The sequence below is a fragment of the Lynx rufus genome, unplaced genomic scaffold (genome assembly GCF_022079265.1).
Source record: "Lynx rufus isolate CCGP_SWC_20201006 ecotype Redwood Valley unplaced genomic scaffold, mLynRuf1.p SCAF_5, whole genome shotgun sequence".
Lineage (NCBI taxonomy): Eukaryota > Metazoa > Chordata > Mammalia > Carnivora > Felidae > Lynx > Lynx rufus.
In genome coordinates, this window is record NW_025814867.1 from 65346772 (window position 1) to 65366020 (window position 19249).

General features: G+C 34.9%; 1 protein-coding gene across 2 annotated transcripts in view; it reads left to right on the forward strand.

Moving 5' to 3' along the window:
• Window positions 1–19249, forward strand: part of ECT2 (epithelial cell transforming 2) — a 64069-nt gene that overhangs the window by 18240 nt on the left and 26580 nt on the right. For both annotated transcript variants that reach the window (XM_047099296.1, XM_047099295.1), the window contains 6 exons: window positions 3692–3828; window positions 7909–8028; window positions 12446–12514; window positions 14335–14445; window positions 15357–15453; window positions 17045–17126. In XM_047099296.1, coding sequence (XP_046955252.1) covers window positions 3692–3828; window positions 7909–8028; window positions 12446–12514; window positions 14335–14445; window positions 15357–15453; window positions 17045–17126 — 616 coding nt within the window. The remainder of the gene's footprint in view (window positions 1–3691; window positions 3829–7908; window positions 8029–12445; window positions 12515–14334; window positions 14446–15356; window positions 15454–17044; window positions 17127–19249) is intronic.

Below are 19249 nucleotides of genomic sequence, written 5' to 3' on the forward strand. Positions count from 1 at the left end.
AATTTTTTTTTTTTTAACGTTTATTTATTTTTGAGACAGAGAGAGACAGAGCATGAACAGGGGAGGGGCAGAGAGAGAGGGAGACACAAAATTGGAAGCAGGCTCCAGGCTCTGAGCCATCAGCCCAGAGCCCGACGCGGGGCTTGAACTCACGGACCGCGAGATTGTGACCTGAGCTGAAGTCGGGCGCCCAACCGACTGAGCCACCCAGGCGCCCCCCAACTGCCTTCTTAATACCTATTCCTATTTGTCCATGCCTAATACACTTCTTAAACTTAATCAAATTAGAACTCTTGGTTTTGATTTTCTCTACCACTCTCAACTCTATTCCTTTGCCACCCTTCCTTTATCGGCCTTTTCTATAAAATGGATCTCTCTTAGACAATTATTTTTGTCTCCTAAATGGTCTCTCTCTATTCATTTTTTCCTTTTTATTTATTATTCATTATTATTATTATTTTGTTAATGTTTATTTTTGAGGGGGGGGAGGAAGGGAGGGACAAAGCATGAGTGGGGGAGGGGCAGAGAGAGAGAGGGCAATACAGAATCTGAAGCAGGCTCCAGTCTCTGAGCTGTCAGCACAGAGCCTGACACGGGGCTCGAACTCATGAACCAAGAGATTGTGACCTGAGCCAAAGTCGGACATTTAACCAACTGGGCCACCCAGGTGCCCCCTTTCCTTTTCTTCCTTCCTTCCTTCCTTCCTTCCTTCCTTCCTTCCTTCCTTCCTTCCTAATTTTAAGTTTATTTATTTATTTATTTTGAGAGAGAGTCAGCACAGGTAGGGGAGGGACAGAGAGGGAGACAGAGAATCCCAAGCAGGCTCCACACCATCAGTATGGAGCCCGACATGGGGCTCGAATCCACAAAACTATGAGATCGTGACCTGAGCCACAATCAAAAGTTGGACACTTGACCAACTGAGCCACCTGGGTGCCCCTTCTTTTTTTTAAAGTTAGTTTATTTATCTAAGTAATCTCTACACCTATCCTGGCCTCTAAACACACAACCCTGAGGTCAAGAGTTGTATGCTTTTCCGACTGAACCAGCCAGGCACCCCCAATTTTGCCTTTCTGCATGCAGCACTTAGGTTTCTAAAATACATATGCCACTTCTCTGCTAGAAGTCATACAGTGGCTTTTCATTACCGTAGCTTCCAAGTTCCTATGTGATCCTTCCTCACTTACCTCCAACCTCATAGGATACCATGCTCTCCTGTAATATTTTAAGTTTCCGTCACACTATCTTTGTTATTCTTCAGATATTCCCACTGCATTCATACCTCAGGAACTTTATACTTGCCCTCTTTGCTTTAAAGAAATCTTGTTGGGTTTTCTACAAAGTTACATCCCTGTTTGAGTACTTCTCACCAACCCATTATGTGGTTGTTGTCTTTAGTAGTAGTTTTTACTGTTAGAAACTATATTTTTTGTTTATTTTATTTGCCTCACCAGAATGTAAGCTTTAAGAAAACAAGAACAGTGCCTCACTAAATATTCATGGAAGGAATTGAGTGTCAATTTAGAGTAGGCCCAGAAAACCAAGGTGGAGTTGAGAAGTAAGATGAGTAAGAATACAGATAACAGTATACAAATTCGTTTTTTAGGAATAGTGAAGAGATTAGTTGACTTGTAGTATGGAGGAGTAATAGTTAAATTAGAAAGGTTAGTTGGGGCCTAATATTAGAGGACTTTAAAATCAGACTGGCATGTCTGAACTGCATATTGTCATTAACGAGGAACTTAAGCTATTGAGCAGTAGAGTAATTGGTTGAGTAGGTAATTTGTAGTGAATTATTCTGAAAAATGATTCAAAGGAAGACAGTTTAGAGATCGCCAGACCATGAAGTAATCTATAGTGGCTTGGGCCATAAGGTGATAAGGTCCTGAGTCAGGGTTACTGATGGTTGGAAAGAAAAGTGGAGATATTGATGGAATGGAGTGACAGGAAGGGAATAAGGATGATGGCAAAGTATTAAAAAAGGAGAAATGTTACCTTAGCAAAAACAGGAAGTCTATATTTTGGAGGAAGATAGTGCAGTTTTAGAGAATATCCAGGTAAAATTGAGGTACAAATGTCCAGTGGGTATTTGGAAAAATTGAACTTGGTGCTTGGGTAGAGGATTATGATTAGATACATATGTCTGAGAATTTACTGGTTCCATAATCATGATGGACATACTGGGCATGGGATGGTAAGAGCTGATCATAAAGGACTGAAGCCTGAATATGCAGTTGAAGGAACAGGAGAAGAAAATGAACCACTAAAAAAACCCAGACATGACAATTGTACTAATATATTAGGTACTCTGTATAGGAGAATGCCCAGTTTGTAGATCACTGCCTACACACAATAATTAAATTAGATCAATGTATGTCAGTTTCTTCCTCCTGAAATATGTAACGGCAGAAGCTCTTGGATCTGTCGAGTGCAGCCTGAAATAACATATGGCAAGTGGGAGAATCTTTGAAGTCTACTAGCTTTAAAAAACATTCAGAGTTCCATAGTACACACCATTGTATTAATAATATTTAAAATTATCATTGAGTAAAGTTAATATACTGGGACTATATTGTTTTTTTCCATGTCATTCTATTGTATGTTATACATTAGTTTTCTTATTGAAAAACTTGCTATTAGGAGATTCTGTACATAATGTTAAAGTATTTTAATCATAACTGATAGTAAGAAAGTGTATATAAAGCTTTTATGAAATATGTTTTTTGAAATATGTATAAAAAATACTAATGTGTCCTCCCGTTTTGTGTTGGACTAGGTGTTTTCATATTATGTTAAGAACTAATGAAGAATTTGCAGTGATGTTGGTTTTTTTGAGGAAGGCTTCCTGCATATATATGTGATAAGTTTTCTGTTACTGTGTAATCATAACAACCTCTTTATCTTTTAACTTAAATATTTTTATGGAGTTTTAAATTTTATTTTTTTTGAGCTTTTTATTTTGAAATATTTTAGATTGCAAAAAGCTACAAAAATAGTACAAAGATTCTAGTACTCTACTCAGATTTCTTTCCCAAATGGAAATATTCTGCCATGATTGTGTTAGCATTCATTCATTCATTCTCTGTCTCTTTCTATATACACACATATTTTTTATGTCTGCACCGTTTGAGATTAAGTTGCAGATACGATGACCCTTTATTTCTAAATACTTAAATGTGTATTTCCTAAAATAGAGAGACATTTCTTGTACCACTATAATACACGTATTGTAATTAGGAAATTGACGTTAATACTATGTATGACCTACTCTTAATTTTTATTAGTTGTTCCACTCATATCCTTTTTAGGAAAAGAAAAAAGTTCCTTTTTTTTTTTCCTGGTCTAAGACTCAGTCCAGGATCATAGAGAAAGTTGTTATCTCTCTCTAGTCTCTTCTAATCTGGAATAGTTCCTAACTTTCTCTGTTTTTAATGACTTCAACGTTTTTGAAGAGTACAGGCCATTATTTAGTATAATGACAGGCCAAATCTGTCAATTTGGAGTCATTGATACTTTGGACCATTATTTTTTCCTGGCTTTATCCTGTAAAGAAATTTTACTTTAATGAAAAACTAAATGGGTATATTTCTAAGAGTGGATATCTTTCCCCCTTTTTTTGTTGTTAAATCTGCACAGTATCTGGTACTTGTATCTGGTTTTCATTAAATCTTTCCTCCTTTTTACCTTTTAGAAACACCAAAATCTTGTACTAAGTCTTCTAAAAATTCCACTCCGGTTCCTTCAAAGCAGTCAGCCAGGTGGCAAGTTGCAAAAGAGCTTTATCAGACTGAAAGTAATTATGTAAATATATTGGCCACAATTATTCAGGTAAGAGTTTGGTGCAAAATGATCCCTGTTCCAGTGTTCATAACTAAAAAATCTGAGAAGTGTTATTTCTTACAAGCAAATTATATAAGCATAGAATTTGAACATAGATACTAAAAATGAAAATGTATGATGAAAATCTGCTATTAGGGAAATACCATAACTGTAATAGTAGCTTTTATTCATATAGAAATAGCACCATTTTTTATAGTGACTTTAAAAAGAGAAGGATCCTCAGTAGATAATCTTGGAGAGAACTAACTTTTATTCAATGCAGAACTTTGCATGTTCGCTGTCAGGATACTGCATTTATATTCATACGCGGATGTGGTAGATAACTTTTAATGAAAGTGTGCATTCTAGGAGTCATACTGTATATATGTGAAAAGCAATAGCAATGAAGCATAACAATATGAATGTAATTTTTGTTTTCAGTAATCCTTTCATGTGTCAAGTTTATTTTTTTTCTTTTTTTCTTTTTTTTTTTTAATTTTTTTAATGTTTAGTTATTTTTGAGAGACAGAGCACAAGCAGGGGGTCGGGAGGCAGAGAGTGAGGGAGACACAGAAACCAAAGCAGGCTTCAGGCTCTGAGCTGTCAGCACAGAGCCTGACGCAGGGCTCGAACTACTGAGCCGTGAGATCATGCCCTGAGCTGAAGTCAAACACTTAATGGGCTGAGCCACCCAGGCCCCCCTCATGTGTCAAGTTTCTTAAAGTATGTAGTGGTTAGTCATAAATATTAATTCCTTGCTTATCATTAAAATGTACTATGAAGTTATTGCTGAAGAAGAACAATTCTAATGGATCCTTCTAGGATGAGACTGAAGATGATATTAAAGAAAAAACTGAAATTCAAGGTTCTGAAATACAATAATAGGATATTATTTTGGCATCTGCAGAAAGAGGTAATAGATTTGTTTTAGGTAATGAAGGAGATTGTCAGAAAAATAAAGTTGATACCATCATGCTTGTCTCTGAATAGAAAAATAATAGGAAGCTTCTGATTGGGGTTAATTTTTAACTGACCTCTATTTGAATTCTTAATATAACTCATTAGGGTTCAATATAATAGCCTTTAGTTGCTTGTACTACTGATAAAATGCATGGATAAGAAATGGAAAGACTTCTTTCTTGCTATTCATGGAGAGGTTATTCTTCACAGTTAATTTGTTTAGCAGCAGTCAAGGGTTTATGAGGCCCTTTGCTGTATTAAACTTTACTTGTTTTAAGTCAGCTTTGCTCTTCTTCCTCAAGGGAAATCATTCTGGATGAGTTTCTTGTTGAAGTTTTTATAGTCAGCCAAAATGTAGTCGAGTAGCAGAAAATCCCGTTGGCATATACTGTTCATGTACTTTGGTAGCATTTATTACCCAGAAATGTAAATCCTTTCAGACCATGGTAAATGCACTGGAGTTTCAGAATTCTAATTTGCATATCAATTAACTTTGCTAAAATGCCTTAAAAAGGCCCTTAGAATTATTAGACTTACATCATTTCATACCACTATGCTTACTATAAACTCACCTAAGATTTTATTTAAAAGATTGTGATCTAAATTCATAATAATGTTCTCTTCAGTCTTTATTTTAGGACTGATGTTTTCCTTCCTTTTTTTTGAAATTGGATTTGGAATAATTTAATTTAGCCCCAGAAGTTTCTTTATGTATTTCATATAATACTTGGGTGCCTATTAATATAAATTAGTTTCCCAAGTGTCAAAGAAGATTGCTGTTTTAAAGGAGCTTAGATTGGAAGAGGAGATAAAACATACATACCTAATTATAATACTGAGTAAAAGGGTATGAACATCATGAGGGAGGTTTAGTTAAGGTATTTGGAGATTTGTGAGGTGGGAGTTTTACTTTTATGAGCTTAGGGAAGGTGTTGGGTTGGAAGTTTGGTGGGTTGAACATTGGAAAAAGTATCATAAAGTAGATAAAAATTGAAGTGAATTTTGAAGTAGGAGTATGATTAGTACATGTAAAAAATATGGGTAGGGAGTGTATTTGAGATTGTGCAAATAATATAGACAATTGAAGATGTATACAACATTCAAGGTATAATGACTAGTCTAGGGGATTAGTGTTTAGGGTGATTTAAGGGAACTAAGGTGCAAGGGGTAGGGTGTGGATACAGTGAGAGTTGAGGTCAGGCTGTCTATGCCAGACTAGAGAAGGCCTTTGTATAGTGTTATATGTAATATAGAGAAGAATTTTTGATGGGAAGGGAAAGATGGTATCTGACTTGCATTTTTGGAAGATAACTTGTTTCACTTAGAAAGAGGTACTGAAGAGGGGAAATTATGGAGACAGGACTAATTTGGAGGTTATTTCAGCAGTCTTGGTTAGAGATTTTGAGGACTTGAACTTCTTTCAGTGAAAATGAAAATAGGACAAATTTGAGAAATGTTGGAAAGGTAGAATCAGAAGTGTTTGGCTATCTAATTTTTTATGGAGGCTTAAAGCAAGTACGGAGAACCGTTTTGTATAGTTTAACATGTCTTAAGACTACTGGGAGGTTTTAAAGTAAAAAGTAAAATTTTAAAAAGTCAAATAACTATTTAAAGTAAAAGTAGTAATGTATTGTTGGGTTCTTAACATACATGGAAATAAAATGAATGACAATAACACAAAGGCCGGGAGGAGCAGAAGTAAAATAATAATAATAATAATAAATAAAATAAAAGATAGTAGTAAAGAACTACATGAAAATTATGGGGGCATCTGCCTGACTCAGTCGGTAGAGCATGTGACTTCTGGTCTCAGGGTTGTGAGTTCGACCCCCATGTTGGATGTAGAGGTTACTTAAAAATAAAATCTTTAAAAAAAAAACCAAAACACTTCAAACGAAGATTATGAATTGTTACTGGTTTTAAGAATTACATTTCTATAAGTTTAGTCACCCAAAATACTTATATACATAAAAACATATTAAATAAATACATTTTTCCAGGCCTTCCATTTCTGCAATTATGAACCCTACCCACTAGAAACAATAAAAATACTGAAATCAGAAAAAAAAAAAAAAAGAAATCAAAAAAGAAAAGCCTTTATTCTAAATACATCAGTAAGCTGATAATAAAGTGAGGTATATTCATGGGGCACCTGGGTGGCTCAGTTGGTTGGGCAGTGGACTTCAGCTCAGGTCTTGATCTCGTGGTTGTGATTTTGAGCCCTGTGTAGGGCTCTGTGCTGACGGCTCAGAGCCTGGAGCCTGCTTTGGATTCTGTTTCTCCTCTCTCCCTCTGCCCTTCCCCCACTTGTGCTCTGTTTCTCTCTGTCTCTCAAAAATAAATATTAAAAAAAAAATTTTTTTTAAATGAAGTGAGGTATATTCAGAGGCCAAAATCTAAGTAGGGAGTTGTGTACTAAAACCAGCTTTTACCCCAAAGACCGCAAGGCCTCAGTGGACACAGAAAACCAACACAAAAACTAGTTTCCAACCTACCGTCAAACTTCCAGTAAAGTTAAAAATGTGTATAGCCGGTGACCCAGAAATTCTAAATGTCAAAACATTTAGTATTTCTATTAAGCGTATGTCTGGAAATCACTGATTGCTTATTGCTTTCTTCCTTAGTAATTTGAAAGAAAAGTGCAAATTACTCTTGTATTATACTAGCAATTTCATGTTATTAGATTCTAACATAACATTTTATGATAATATATATACACACAGATGTATAAATAAATAGGATAAAATAGAAAATGTTATGAGAAAAAAGGTCTCAAATTTAGGGAGAGATTTCTTTTTTTAATTTTTTCTTTTCCATCAACCTCTCTCTTATCACTGTCAATATGTTTTTTTCTAAGTGTTTTTTTAATGTTTATATTTGAGAGAGAGAGAGAGAGGAAGGGAGTGTATGAGAGAGAGGGGGAGGGGCAGAGAGAGAGGGAGACACAGAATCTGAAGTAGGCTCCAGGCTCTGAGGTGTGGGGCTCTAATTCATGGACCTCAAGATAATGACCTGAGCCGAAGTCAGACACTTAACCAATTGAGCCATCTAGGCGCCCCTCACTGTCAATATGTTTGCTTTTTTCCCTATAACCTATCTAAACTAGTGGTTTTTTTTTTAACCTTTTAGTTATTTCAAGTACCATTGGAAGAGGAAGGACAACGCGGTGGGCCTATCCTTGCACCAGAAGAGATTAAGACTATTTTTGGTAGTATCCCTGATATCTTTGATGTGCACACTAAGATAAAGGTAAATTTGTGTATGTTAGGTTGGTAGTAATTCTTTTTGGATTGTGTTTATATAATTTTTTTTTTAAGGTACTATTGATTGTCTAAATGAGTTTTATACCTAAAACTTCTTATTCTCTCATTTATTCCTTTGAATCATTTATGTCCCTTTGCTCCAGTGCCTTATTAATATTTGTTGTTGGTCTGTTTTTTAATTTTGATTAATCCTGAAATAAGGAATTAAACCTTTTGAAGTTTTTTCTATAGAAATATGTGGTTGCTGGTGGTATTTTTCTTACTTTCCTACTGTTCCTCTCAGGTTGTATGTTTTGCTTTGAGTTGTTTGAAAAACTGAAGCTGCAAGAAACTTATAGAACATTTTGTTCATTTCTCTGTTTATAGTCAGGTAAATAAAAAAAAAACCAACACATAAGACAATGCTGTCCTCTTAATGATTTTTACTTTGATGAAGGGTCCATGATTTATAGGTACCAGTCTGTCATAGTAAAGTAATTTGGGGGCAGATTTAGCTGAACTTTTAAAAGTAAACTTTATTTTCTACTTGGTACTTGAGCAAAATTGATCAGTTTTCTCTTCAGAACAACCTATATGAATGGTTATTTCATATTCCAATAAAAAGATCAATCTATATTATAGAATGTTTTCAAACAAGTACATTATATTACTTTTGATTTTACTGTACATTATAAACAAAAGTATAAACGATCTGTAAGTTAATAAAAATGCAATTTTAAATGCTTGCATTTGTACTTTATCAAAATCCATGATCATATTTCACTTATTTCTAGATCTAAAGGGACTCTGAAGGAGTCTTTACTTTCATAAAAAGCTATTGAGTTTCAGCCTAGGTTAATCTTATTCTAGTTTGGTTTCTGGATATTCAAAAAGTGTTTTTGTTATATTTTTTCTTTTATAAGAAACACTGACAGGCATAAAGGTAGAATGGGAAGGCAAGTAGGTTTTCATCTTGGTGTCCTAACACTAATTTGTGGATCAATTTGAATTTGTGTCACTCATTTAGTTCGTCTGGGTGTTAAAGTGCTCTTCTAATATAAAATGTTACACTTGTTATGTGTATACGATCATAATCTCAATAGAGAAAATCATGTTCTCTGATTCACTGGAGCTTTGAAAATGATTGTTACTCTTTAGTTTTCTCATGTGTAACATTCTTCAAGCTTCTTCTATAAAGTTGGATTGCTAATATTTAAACTATTAGTTGTTTTTTAGCTGATTTCAAGTTTGTCACACATTTAAAACTTTCAAAGCCTGTGTTCTTTTCTACCACAAAACCAATAATACATGTTGTCAAACATTTGTAAGATCAGGAGTAAAGGAGAGAGGAGTATAAAATACCCACAATCCTTTCACCCCAAATTTTAAATTCTATTGTATTTTCTTGTCTTTTTTTATACATAGCAGTTTTTTCCTTCTTTTAAATGTAGCCGGCCATCAAGTACTGGCACATGTAGCGAGCAGTATCAAGAAGTTGGTATTATTGTCTACATTTTACAGATGTGAAACTGCTACACACAGAAATTAAATAATTTTCCCCAAGTCAGTCATCTAATAAATGTTGGATCTAGGATTTAAATACTTGTTTGTCTGACTTCAGAGTCTGTTCTGTTAAATCCTAATACTATCTTGCTTTTTTTTGTTTTTGTTTTTGTTTTTGGAAATTGAGATCTAATTGACATATCATTGTATTAGTTTTATTATACAAATAATAGTTTGATATGCATATATATTATGAAGAGATCACCATGATAAATTTAGTTAACATCTATCACCACACATAATTACAAATTCTTTTTTCTTTTAAAGTTTATTTATTTTTTGAGAGAGACAGAGACAGTGTCAGCAGGGAAGGGACAGAGAGAGAGGGAGAGAGAGAATCCCAAGCAGGCTCTGCACCATCAGCATAGAGTCCCATGTGGGGCTTGAACCCATGAAGTTGTGAGATCATGACCTGAGCCAAAACCAATAGCCAGATGCTTAACTGACTGAGCTTACCCAGACACCCCACAAATTCTTTTTCCTTTGTGATGAGAATTTTTAAGATCTGCTCTGTTAGCAGCTTTCAAATATGCAATACAGTATTGTTAACTATAGTCACCATGCTTAATATTACATTCCCCAGGACTGTGAGGGATGTCTCACAAACTGTGAGACCATAGCTGAGCCGAAATCAAGAGTCAGGCACTTAATCGATTGAGCCAGCCAAACACCCCGATTACATTGCTTTCTGATAGCAATGTTCTTATATAAATATACAGCCATCTTACAGTTTTTTTACACTTTTTTTTTAAGTAGGCATTATACCCACTATGGGGTTTAAACTCATAACCCTGAGATCAAGAGTCTCATACTCTATAGACTGAGCCAGCCAGGCGCCCCCAGTTTTTTATACTTAAAAGAGGACTACTAGATTATATTGGCAGAGCTTTAAGTTTTTTCTCTTTTGTATCACAGTTTTCCAAATATCCTGTGTACTTTATATTAAATACATAGGTAAATAAAGTTTATAGTTGCTTACTCAGTATTACAGTCTGTTAAGGATTCTTTTTTTTTTTGAGATCTTATTTATTTTTAATTTCTTTTAGAGAGAGTGCATGTTTGGGAGAGGGATAGAGGGACATGGGGGGGTGATAGAGAATCCCAAGCAGGTTCCATGCTTAGCGTGGAGCCCAACATGGGGCTTGATCCCACAACCCGGGGATCATGACCTGAGTTGAAATCAAGAGGTGGGACATTCCACCAACTGAGCCACCCAGGCGCCCCTAAAGATTTTATTTTTAAGTAATTTCTATACCCAACATGGGACTCAAACTTACAACCTGGGATCAAGAGTCGCATGCTCCCCTGACTCTGAGCCAGCCAGGTTCTCATAAGGATTCTTGTAAGTGCTATACAAGTATTAGCTAATTTAATCCTTTGAAGTAAGAATTATTACTATCCTCATTTTGCAGAATAGGAAATTAAGGCACTTCGAGGTTAAGTAACATGTCCAAGGGCACAGAACAAACCCTAGAGCCAGTATTTTTTTTTTTATTTAAATTCTAGTTAGTTAATACGTAATGCAATATTGGTTTCAGGAATAGAATTCAGTGATTCATCACTTACATACCACACTCAGTGCTCATCACAAGTGCCCTCCTTAGTACCCATCTTCCATCTAGCCCATCCCACCACTTCCCTATGCCAACCCTCAGTTTGTTCCATGTCTCAAAGTTAGGGCCAGTATTTAAAACTAGCAAGTCAGTGTCAGAATCTACTATATTATATTGCCCAAAGGTTAGTTTTATTTATGAATTTTTTCTTTTCTTTTGTTGTAAATAATAACCTTTATGGAAAATAGCTTATTTCCAAAGCTGAAATAGTAAGAGGAGTGATGCTGTTTTACATTTTTTCTGTCTTGCTTAAGAGAAGACTGTTTTCTTATATCTGCTTCTGAATTCAGTCTGTTGTCATATCACACATCATGTAACCTCTAGAAAAGTCTCTAGTATGCTTGTGACAGAATTAGAGTGGAAAAGTCATATGGAGCTTTAGTGTTGTAATGAAAATAGTTTTAATCTCATGAATTCCACTACAGAGATTTCCTGGGGAGCCTGTGGATGACACTTGGAGAACTTTTGGTTATAAGGGCTTATTGATTAATTTCTACTTTAAAGTCACTTTTAGAATTTCGATTAGGGAATGTCGTTTCTTGGCATCTCATTTTACCATCTGATTTGTATTTTATTATCTTAGAATACTTTTAAATGTCTTCAAAATTTTTACAAATATTTAATATTTTAGGATTTTATAGGTCAGGAATTAGCAAACTATGGTTGATGGACCAAATCTAGTCAGATTAGGATTTTGGTAAAGTTTTACTTGTTTTGCTAAAGAAAGTTTTATTGAAACACAGCCACATTCACTTGTTTATGAATTGTCTGTGGCTGCTTCCACACTACATGGACAGAGTTGAGTACTTGTAACAGAAACCATATGGCCTGCAAGGCTTGAAATATTTACCTTCTGGCCCTTTAAGTAAAATTTGCTGACCTGTTAGAGATTACAGTTTCAGATGGGTGCTTTAGCAGCAAGATCAAAAGTAGTTTTCTACAATTAATAATGGCAATCAATTTTATAGTTAATAAGAAAAGATGTTGAACTGGCCTATCATTTTGGAAAGTTAGGCTGTCTTATTGACTTGACACTGTTTGTGTTTTCTTAATTATTTTTCAAAGGGTATTTTCCTCATAGTCAAAAAGTTAATTCCTTATTGAGGAGAAAGAGTGTGTTATTGTTTTGCACATCAAATTAATATACTTTGTAAGGTACTTCTTTCAAATGAATATTTCAAAAATATTGGAAAATGTTTAAGGGACTGTCAAATTCAAGCTTAAATGTTGCATTTTGTGCTCTTTCAGGATGATCTGGAAGACCTTATTGTTAATTGGGATGAGAGCAAAAGCATTGGTGACATCTTTCTTAAATATGTGAGTATTTAATTTCTTTTTTAGGTTTGCAGGTTAAAGCATCATCTCATTAAGTACTCTCAGGGAATGACAGTTACTTGTTTAAATGTGTGAGCTTTCAAAACTTTGACATAGTTGTGTTTACAAAATATATCGGAACTGTTCTTGTCTTCTGAAACATATTAGCTATATATAATTTAACACTTCTTGATACCCCAAGGTCATCGTTAGGAACACTAATTGTCCTACTGTGCCATAAAATTTTACTATATATGAAGTTATTTGTCCTTCATAAATAGTCACAGATTAATGATTTTGTGAAATTTTCTGTAATTGAGCTTTTAATTTTTTCTTTTTAGTTGATATCATTTTTTACTGTCTTTGTGTCTGCTCTGCATAAAAGCTTATAAGGAACTACTTTTCTTTGCTAGGGCAAAACCACATGGCTTAAGTTTATCAAATAAAGTAAACTCATTTTGAATGAGGTGCTGTGAATGGGATTTCTAAGTGTCTTTCAGTCTGTTTGAATACATTTTATGGGTTTCAGTGCCTTGGGTTCTGGCACACATACTTTTCTTTTCTGAGGCGTCCTCCTAACTTCCATTCTTACCATATAGTCTTACCTGTTTTTTTCTGGTTGGTTGAGAATTCCAAATATGCAAATTATTGTCACATATCTTTTTTTTCGGTCACATATCTTTTTGATACCTGTTAGTCTCCTCAATTAGCTGAGACATTTTTCCTTTTTTGTTGCAATTTTGGGTACTATAATTGATATTTTTAATGTTTATTTTGAGAGAGGGAGCATGTGTGCCAGTGGGAGAGGGGCAGAGAGAGAGAGAGGGAGAGAGAGAGAATTCCAAGCAGGCTCCATGCTTAGCACTCAGCACAGAGCCTGATGAGGGGTTCCATCTCCCAACCATCAGAGCATGACCTGAGCTGAAATCAAGAGTTGGACGTTTAATCAACCGAGCCACCCAGGTGGCCCTATAATTAATCTTTTAAGTAGTGGTTTGGGGGCACCCAGGTGGCCCAGTTGGTTAAGCATCTGACTCTTGGTTTTGGCTTAGCTCATGATCTCACAGTTCATGAGTTTGAGCCCCACATTGGGCTCCATGCTGGTGGAACCTGCTTGGGATTCTCTCTCTCCCTCTCTCCCTGCCCCTCCCCAACTCATGTACTCTTACTCACTCTTTCTCTCTCAAAAATAAATAAATAAACTTTATTTATTCTTTTAATTTTTAAAAAACATTTGTTTATTTTTGAGAGAGAGACAGAGTGCAAGCAGGGGAGAGTCAGAGAGAGAGGGAAACACAGAATCTGAGTCAGGTTCCAGGCTCTGAGCTGTCACCACAGAGCCTGATGACCTGGAGCTCAAACTCCCAGACTGTGAGATCATGACCTGAGCCAAAGTTGGATGCTTAACCAACTGAGCCACTCAGGAATCCCTAAATAAATAAACTTTAAATGATGGTTTGGGTTTGTCAATAAATAATAGCATGTCATGTCCTGGGGTGCTTAGTACTATATTCTGAACTTATAGAAGTTTTAAAACTTTGTCATGTTTATGTCAATACAATATGTATGAGTATACTTTGTTTCTTTCTGAGTCTTTGTTTGCAGTTTTAGGCTTTGTGTACCAGTTGATGCATTTTGTTTAGCAATTAACTTGCTAATGAGAAATGTGTAAAATTTCTGTATTTAACTTGACAAGCTTATTATAAATTTTTCTTTTGTATGCAGATGTCAGATTATGACTATTGATTATTTGGTTTTAAATTTCATTATCTAAGGATAATATCCATAACAAATTAATATTTTTTTCTTCTTCTTCCCCCTAGTCAAAAGATTTGGTAAAAACCTATCCTCCCTTTGTAAACTTCTTTGAAATGAGCAAGGAAACAATTATTAAATGTGAAAAACAGAAACCAAGATTTCATGCTTTTCTCAAGGTAATGTGCATTTCTTTCCAATAAAAATCTGAGAATAATTTCTAAAGGAGTTCATTTAAATTATACATTTAGTAAAAATATATCCATGTAAGAACCTCTTAGTGTGTAACCTATTAACTTTAGCCATATCTGAGAGTGGCAGTGATAGTAAAGCTTCAGAAAAATTTTATCTGTTTATTTATTTAATGTTTATTTATTTTTGAGAGTGAGAGAGCATGCATGCAAGCAGGGGAGGGGCAGAGAGAGAGAGAGAGAGAGACACAGAATCTGAATCAGGCGCCAGGCTTTGAGCTGTCAGCACAGAGCCGGATGTGGGGCTCGAACTCACAGACCATGAGATCATGACCTGAGCCGAAGTGGGCAAGTGGGATACTTAACCGACTGAGCCACCCAGGATCCACAAAGCTTCAGAAGATTTAGATAGCAGGGGCCACGAGGGAACTGAGTGAATGAGAATGTTGTCTGTAGTTATTCATGTTTTTTAAAGTTATGCATGTTTTAGTTCTAAAACACCTAAAAATTTTTCAGTGTGATTTGATTTTGCCTTTAAGAATTTTTTTTTTTTTTCTTTACCAGGGCTTTATTTTGTTTATTCAATGATATCAGCATAATTAATACTTCATAACTATTTTTTTCTTGTGAATTGTGTAGACTCAAGAGAAACTTAAGATACAATAGATAGGAGTGTGCAGAGAAACTCATTTTGTGTTTAAGATGTCAATCCTTGAGTGGCCAGGAGGTCATTAAGGTCCTTGGAAGATTATTCAGTCATAGTAATCTTTAATAGCTGCCATCCCATCTCTTCTAATTCTTTTCAGGGCATTAGTGATAAGGTGTAATCTAGTAAATGTAGGGCATTTAATCTTTGCAAAAAACCTTTTTTTTAAAATTGTTTAATTGATTCCTTTCAGATAAACCAAGCTAAACCAGAATGTGGACGGCAAAGCCTTGTTGAACTTCTCATTCGACCAGTACAGAGGTTACCCAGTGTTGCGTTACTTTTAAATGGTACTTGTCTGATCTATTTTCAGACTATTTTGGATGTTTTTTATGGAATTGTTTTATTCTAAAAATTTTGAAAGTCTTCTCATTTTCATAGTTTTCTTAGATTTCAGCACTAAAGTTTATATCTTATATAGAAAATACCTTTATGGATGGTTTTAATAATCACTGGTGCTACAATAATTCAGTCTCCTAAAATGCTTTATTTGTTATAGTATTAATTGACTATTATTTTGTTTTTTGTTTCTCTACTGAAAGTATTACATTTCACGGTGTGTCACTAATTCAGTTAATTTACATCCAGTTGAACAAAATTCAGCCACAGAATCACAAAACGAGAGATGATTCATATGTCTCCAGTTACATAATCCTTTTCTGACTCTTCATAAAGTTCTGTATACTTGCTCTAATGCTTACTTTTTTTCTTAGATTGTGCAGAACACTCTTGAAGCATGCATCCATTTATTCTAGAGCTTAAACTATACATATCAATGGAAGGGAGTTTTACAAGAGTTAATTTTCATGAATAAATTTTGCCTGTAGCAAAAGAAAAGCATATGTATATGACTTTACATTTAGTTAAGGTAGTGAATATTTTTAGGAAATATTTTTTAAGTTACGTATGAAAACTAAATTATGAACAGGAGTAAGTCTGTAATAAAGTATTTTGAGCCCTAAATCTTTAGTAGTACGGGTAACAGATAAGGAGGCTAATTTTGTGACTGTTTAATCTAGTTTTCTCTTTAAAATATTTTGGGAACTGTATGAATTATAGTTGTAATTTAAAAAGTAAATCATTTTTGTTTTTTTCCTAAGGCTATCTAATGTAGTTTAGAATTGTTAGTTTATAAGATGATTTCCCTAGTCTTTAAAAGCAATCCTGTTTTTTAGATTATAAGGAGAATACATGAACAAATAGTGTGACTTAACTTTACAAAGTAGTGTGATTTTTTTTTTTTTGGATTATTTACTTACCTTCATTATTTTTTCATTAGGTACTTGTAGAAATCCATCAAATAGTTTCTAAGCCTTACTTGTATCATTCCAACTTCAAAGATTGGATAGGAAAAAAAAAAAAAGATCGGGTGGGTATGGTATTATGGAACCATCAGATGGAATATGGCATAGGGAACTTAACCTGGGTAAGAAGAGTCCAAGTATAAGCATCTCATGAACCTCTAAGATAAAACCTGTGCTCTCAAGGTTACTGAATATTCTCTGTGATAGAGCCATGGGCCCCAACATGAAATATACCACATATGATAACTTCTCAGCTAATTGAGGATCATGCGTTTTCATTCAAGCACTATGGAGAGAGCTTGAGGAACCTAGGTGTGAGCAGTGTAAGAAAATCTGTAATATTCTAAACATTTAGTCAATACAATACAATTCTAAACATTTAGTTAGTGGAAACCTTAACAAACGTATAAGAGAGCTCTTAAGGGAACATTGTGTAAGACTTTTTTTAAAAGTAAAGTTTAGATATTAGCTTTAAAAATGAACCTGCATATATCAAAATGGACAGTATTCTAAAGTCTTTGATAAAAAACCACTGTATTTTTCTAATCACAGAAAAAAAACCATTTTATCGTAACAGATCTTAAGAAGCATACAGCCGAAGAAAATCCTGACAAAAGCACTCTAGAAAAAGCTATTGGATCACTAAAGGAAGTAATGACGTAAGTGCATTATTTCAATTTCTTATTGTTGCCTAGATTAAAATGGAATTTTAAAAAAAATTTTTTTTTTTTTTCAACGTTTATTTATTTTTGGGACACAGAGAGACAGAGCATGAACGGGGGAGGGGCAGAGAGAGAGAGAGACACAGAATCGGAAACAGGCTCCAGGCTCTGAGCCATCAGCCCAGAGCCTGACGCGGGGCTCGAACTCACGGACCGCGAGATCGTGACCTGGCTGAAGTCGGACGCTTAACCGACTGCGCCACCCAGGCGCCCCTAGATTAAAATGGAATTATAGAGCAATTAGAGTCATAAATGGAGAGAAGAATGTCAAAGCAAATTTTTATGTAGTGATATCTAAATTATTTTTCTAATAGTGTAGTTACACATTAAAACGATGAGAGAGAAGTATTTTAAGAATACAGTCATTAATCAAAAACATTTAACAATGTTTTAGAAAGTAACAACAATTTAGAAATTTGGTAATGTTATAAATGCACTTCTAGACATTTTCTTCATATACCTCCAGTCATAGCTTGTTCTTGTCTTCATTTAAACTATCCAAATGTAACTCAGGAAGATGACTATGGTGAAATAAAAAGTAAACATTTATAATACTTCTTTTACTTTTGACTTTTTATTTCTTATTTTGAATTTAATAGAATATAAATTGATGGTGTTTCTTGGAGATGTATTAAAAGTGTAAAACTCCATGGAATTAATTGACTTGGGTACTTGATTGTTAAACTTAGGGTAATTATTCTAGGTCTAACTTGGAGACTTAGCTCTAATCAGAAATGATCTTTCTTGATTATTATCAGAAAGGAATACTCTTGCTATTAATTGTTCTGTGTCATGGAGGGCAAGGGCACTTCAACTCTTTGGACTTTACGTTATCAACATGTTTAATAGATTTAGTTAAATGACTTCTGAGAGTCCCTGAGGTGCTTCTATATGTAACAGAGTTTCTTAAAATACTTGCTAAGGAGCTCTTACAGACTTTGCTAGTTCTAGAGAGAGGGCCCAGCAGTAGAATAATGCTCAAATTGGCGAATACCAGGTCTGTTGCTGCCAAAAGGGTTGTGCAATTTTTAAAATTATGTTTATATTTTACATGTTGATCAGCCAGTCTTCATGCTTCATGCTTTTGTTATTTTGATGTCAGGATAATAGTTTTTTCCCCACACTTCATGGTTTAACATACTCTGCACATAATTTACCTTGATCCTTTCAACAAATTCTATGAAGTGGGCAGTCAACACCTTCTGTTTTCACAAAAGAGAAAGCTGAAGGGGTTGGTATCTTATAGTATTTGTTATTTATGTATAATATGTTTTGTAAACAAAGATTGTAAAGTAACCTAAATAGGGAATAGTCTTTTGACCTGTTGTGTCCCTTGGAATAGTATCAGTTGGCTGCTATAGGGATAATGAGCATACTGATAAGACAGGTGATTAAAGATTTACTTCTTTTTCAATATTACTTAAGTTTCTGAAACTTTAAGAATCATGTCTAATATATCCTTATCCTAATTTTTTTTTTTTTTTTTAAATTTTTTTTTTCAACATTTATTTATTTTTGGGACAGACAGAGACAGAGCATGAATGGGGGAGGGGCAGAGAGAGAGGGAGACACAGAATCAGAAACAGGCTCCAGGCTCTGAGCCATCAGCCCAGAGCCCGACGCGGGGCTCGAACTCACGGACCGCGAGATCGTGACCTGGCTGAAGTCGGACGCTTAACCGACTGCGCCACCCAGGCGCCCCCTAATTTTTTTTTTAATGTTTGTTTATTTTTGAGAGAGACAGAGACAGAAAGCGAGTGGGTTAGGAGCAGAGAGAGAGGGAGACACAGAATCCGAAGCAGGCTCCAGACTCTGAGCTGTCAGCACAGAGCCTGGGGCTCCAACTCACCAGCTGTGAGATCATGACCTGAGCTGAAGTCGGACGCTCAACCGACTGAGCCACCCAGGCACCCCTAATATATCCTTATCCTAAATGCCATGCTCTTAATAGGTTTTCAATAAATGTTGAATTATAGGAGCTGTTATTTTAAGGATGAATTGTGATGCTGACTTACAAACCTAATAGAGTTTGACCACATCTCCATCTCATTTCTTGAGAT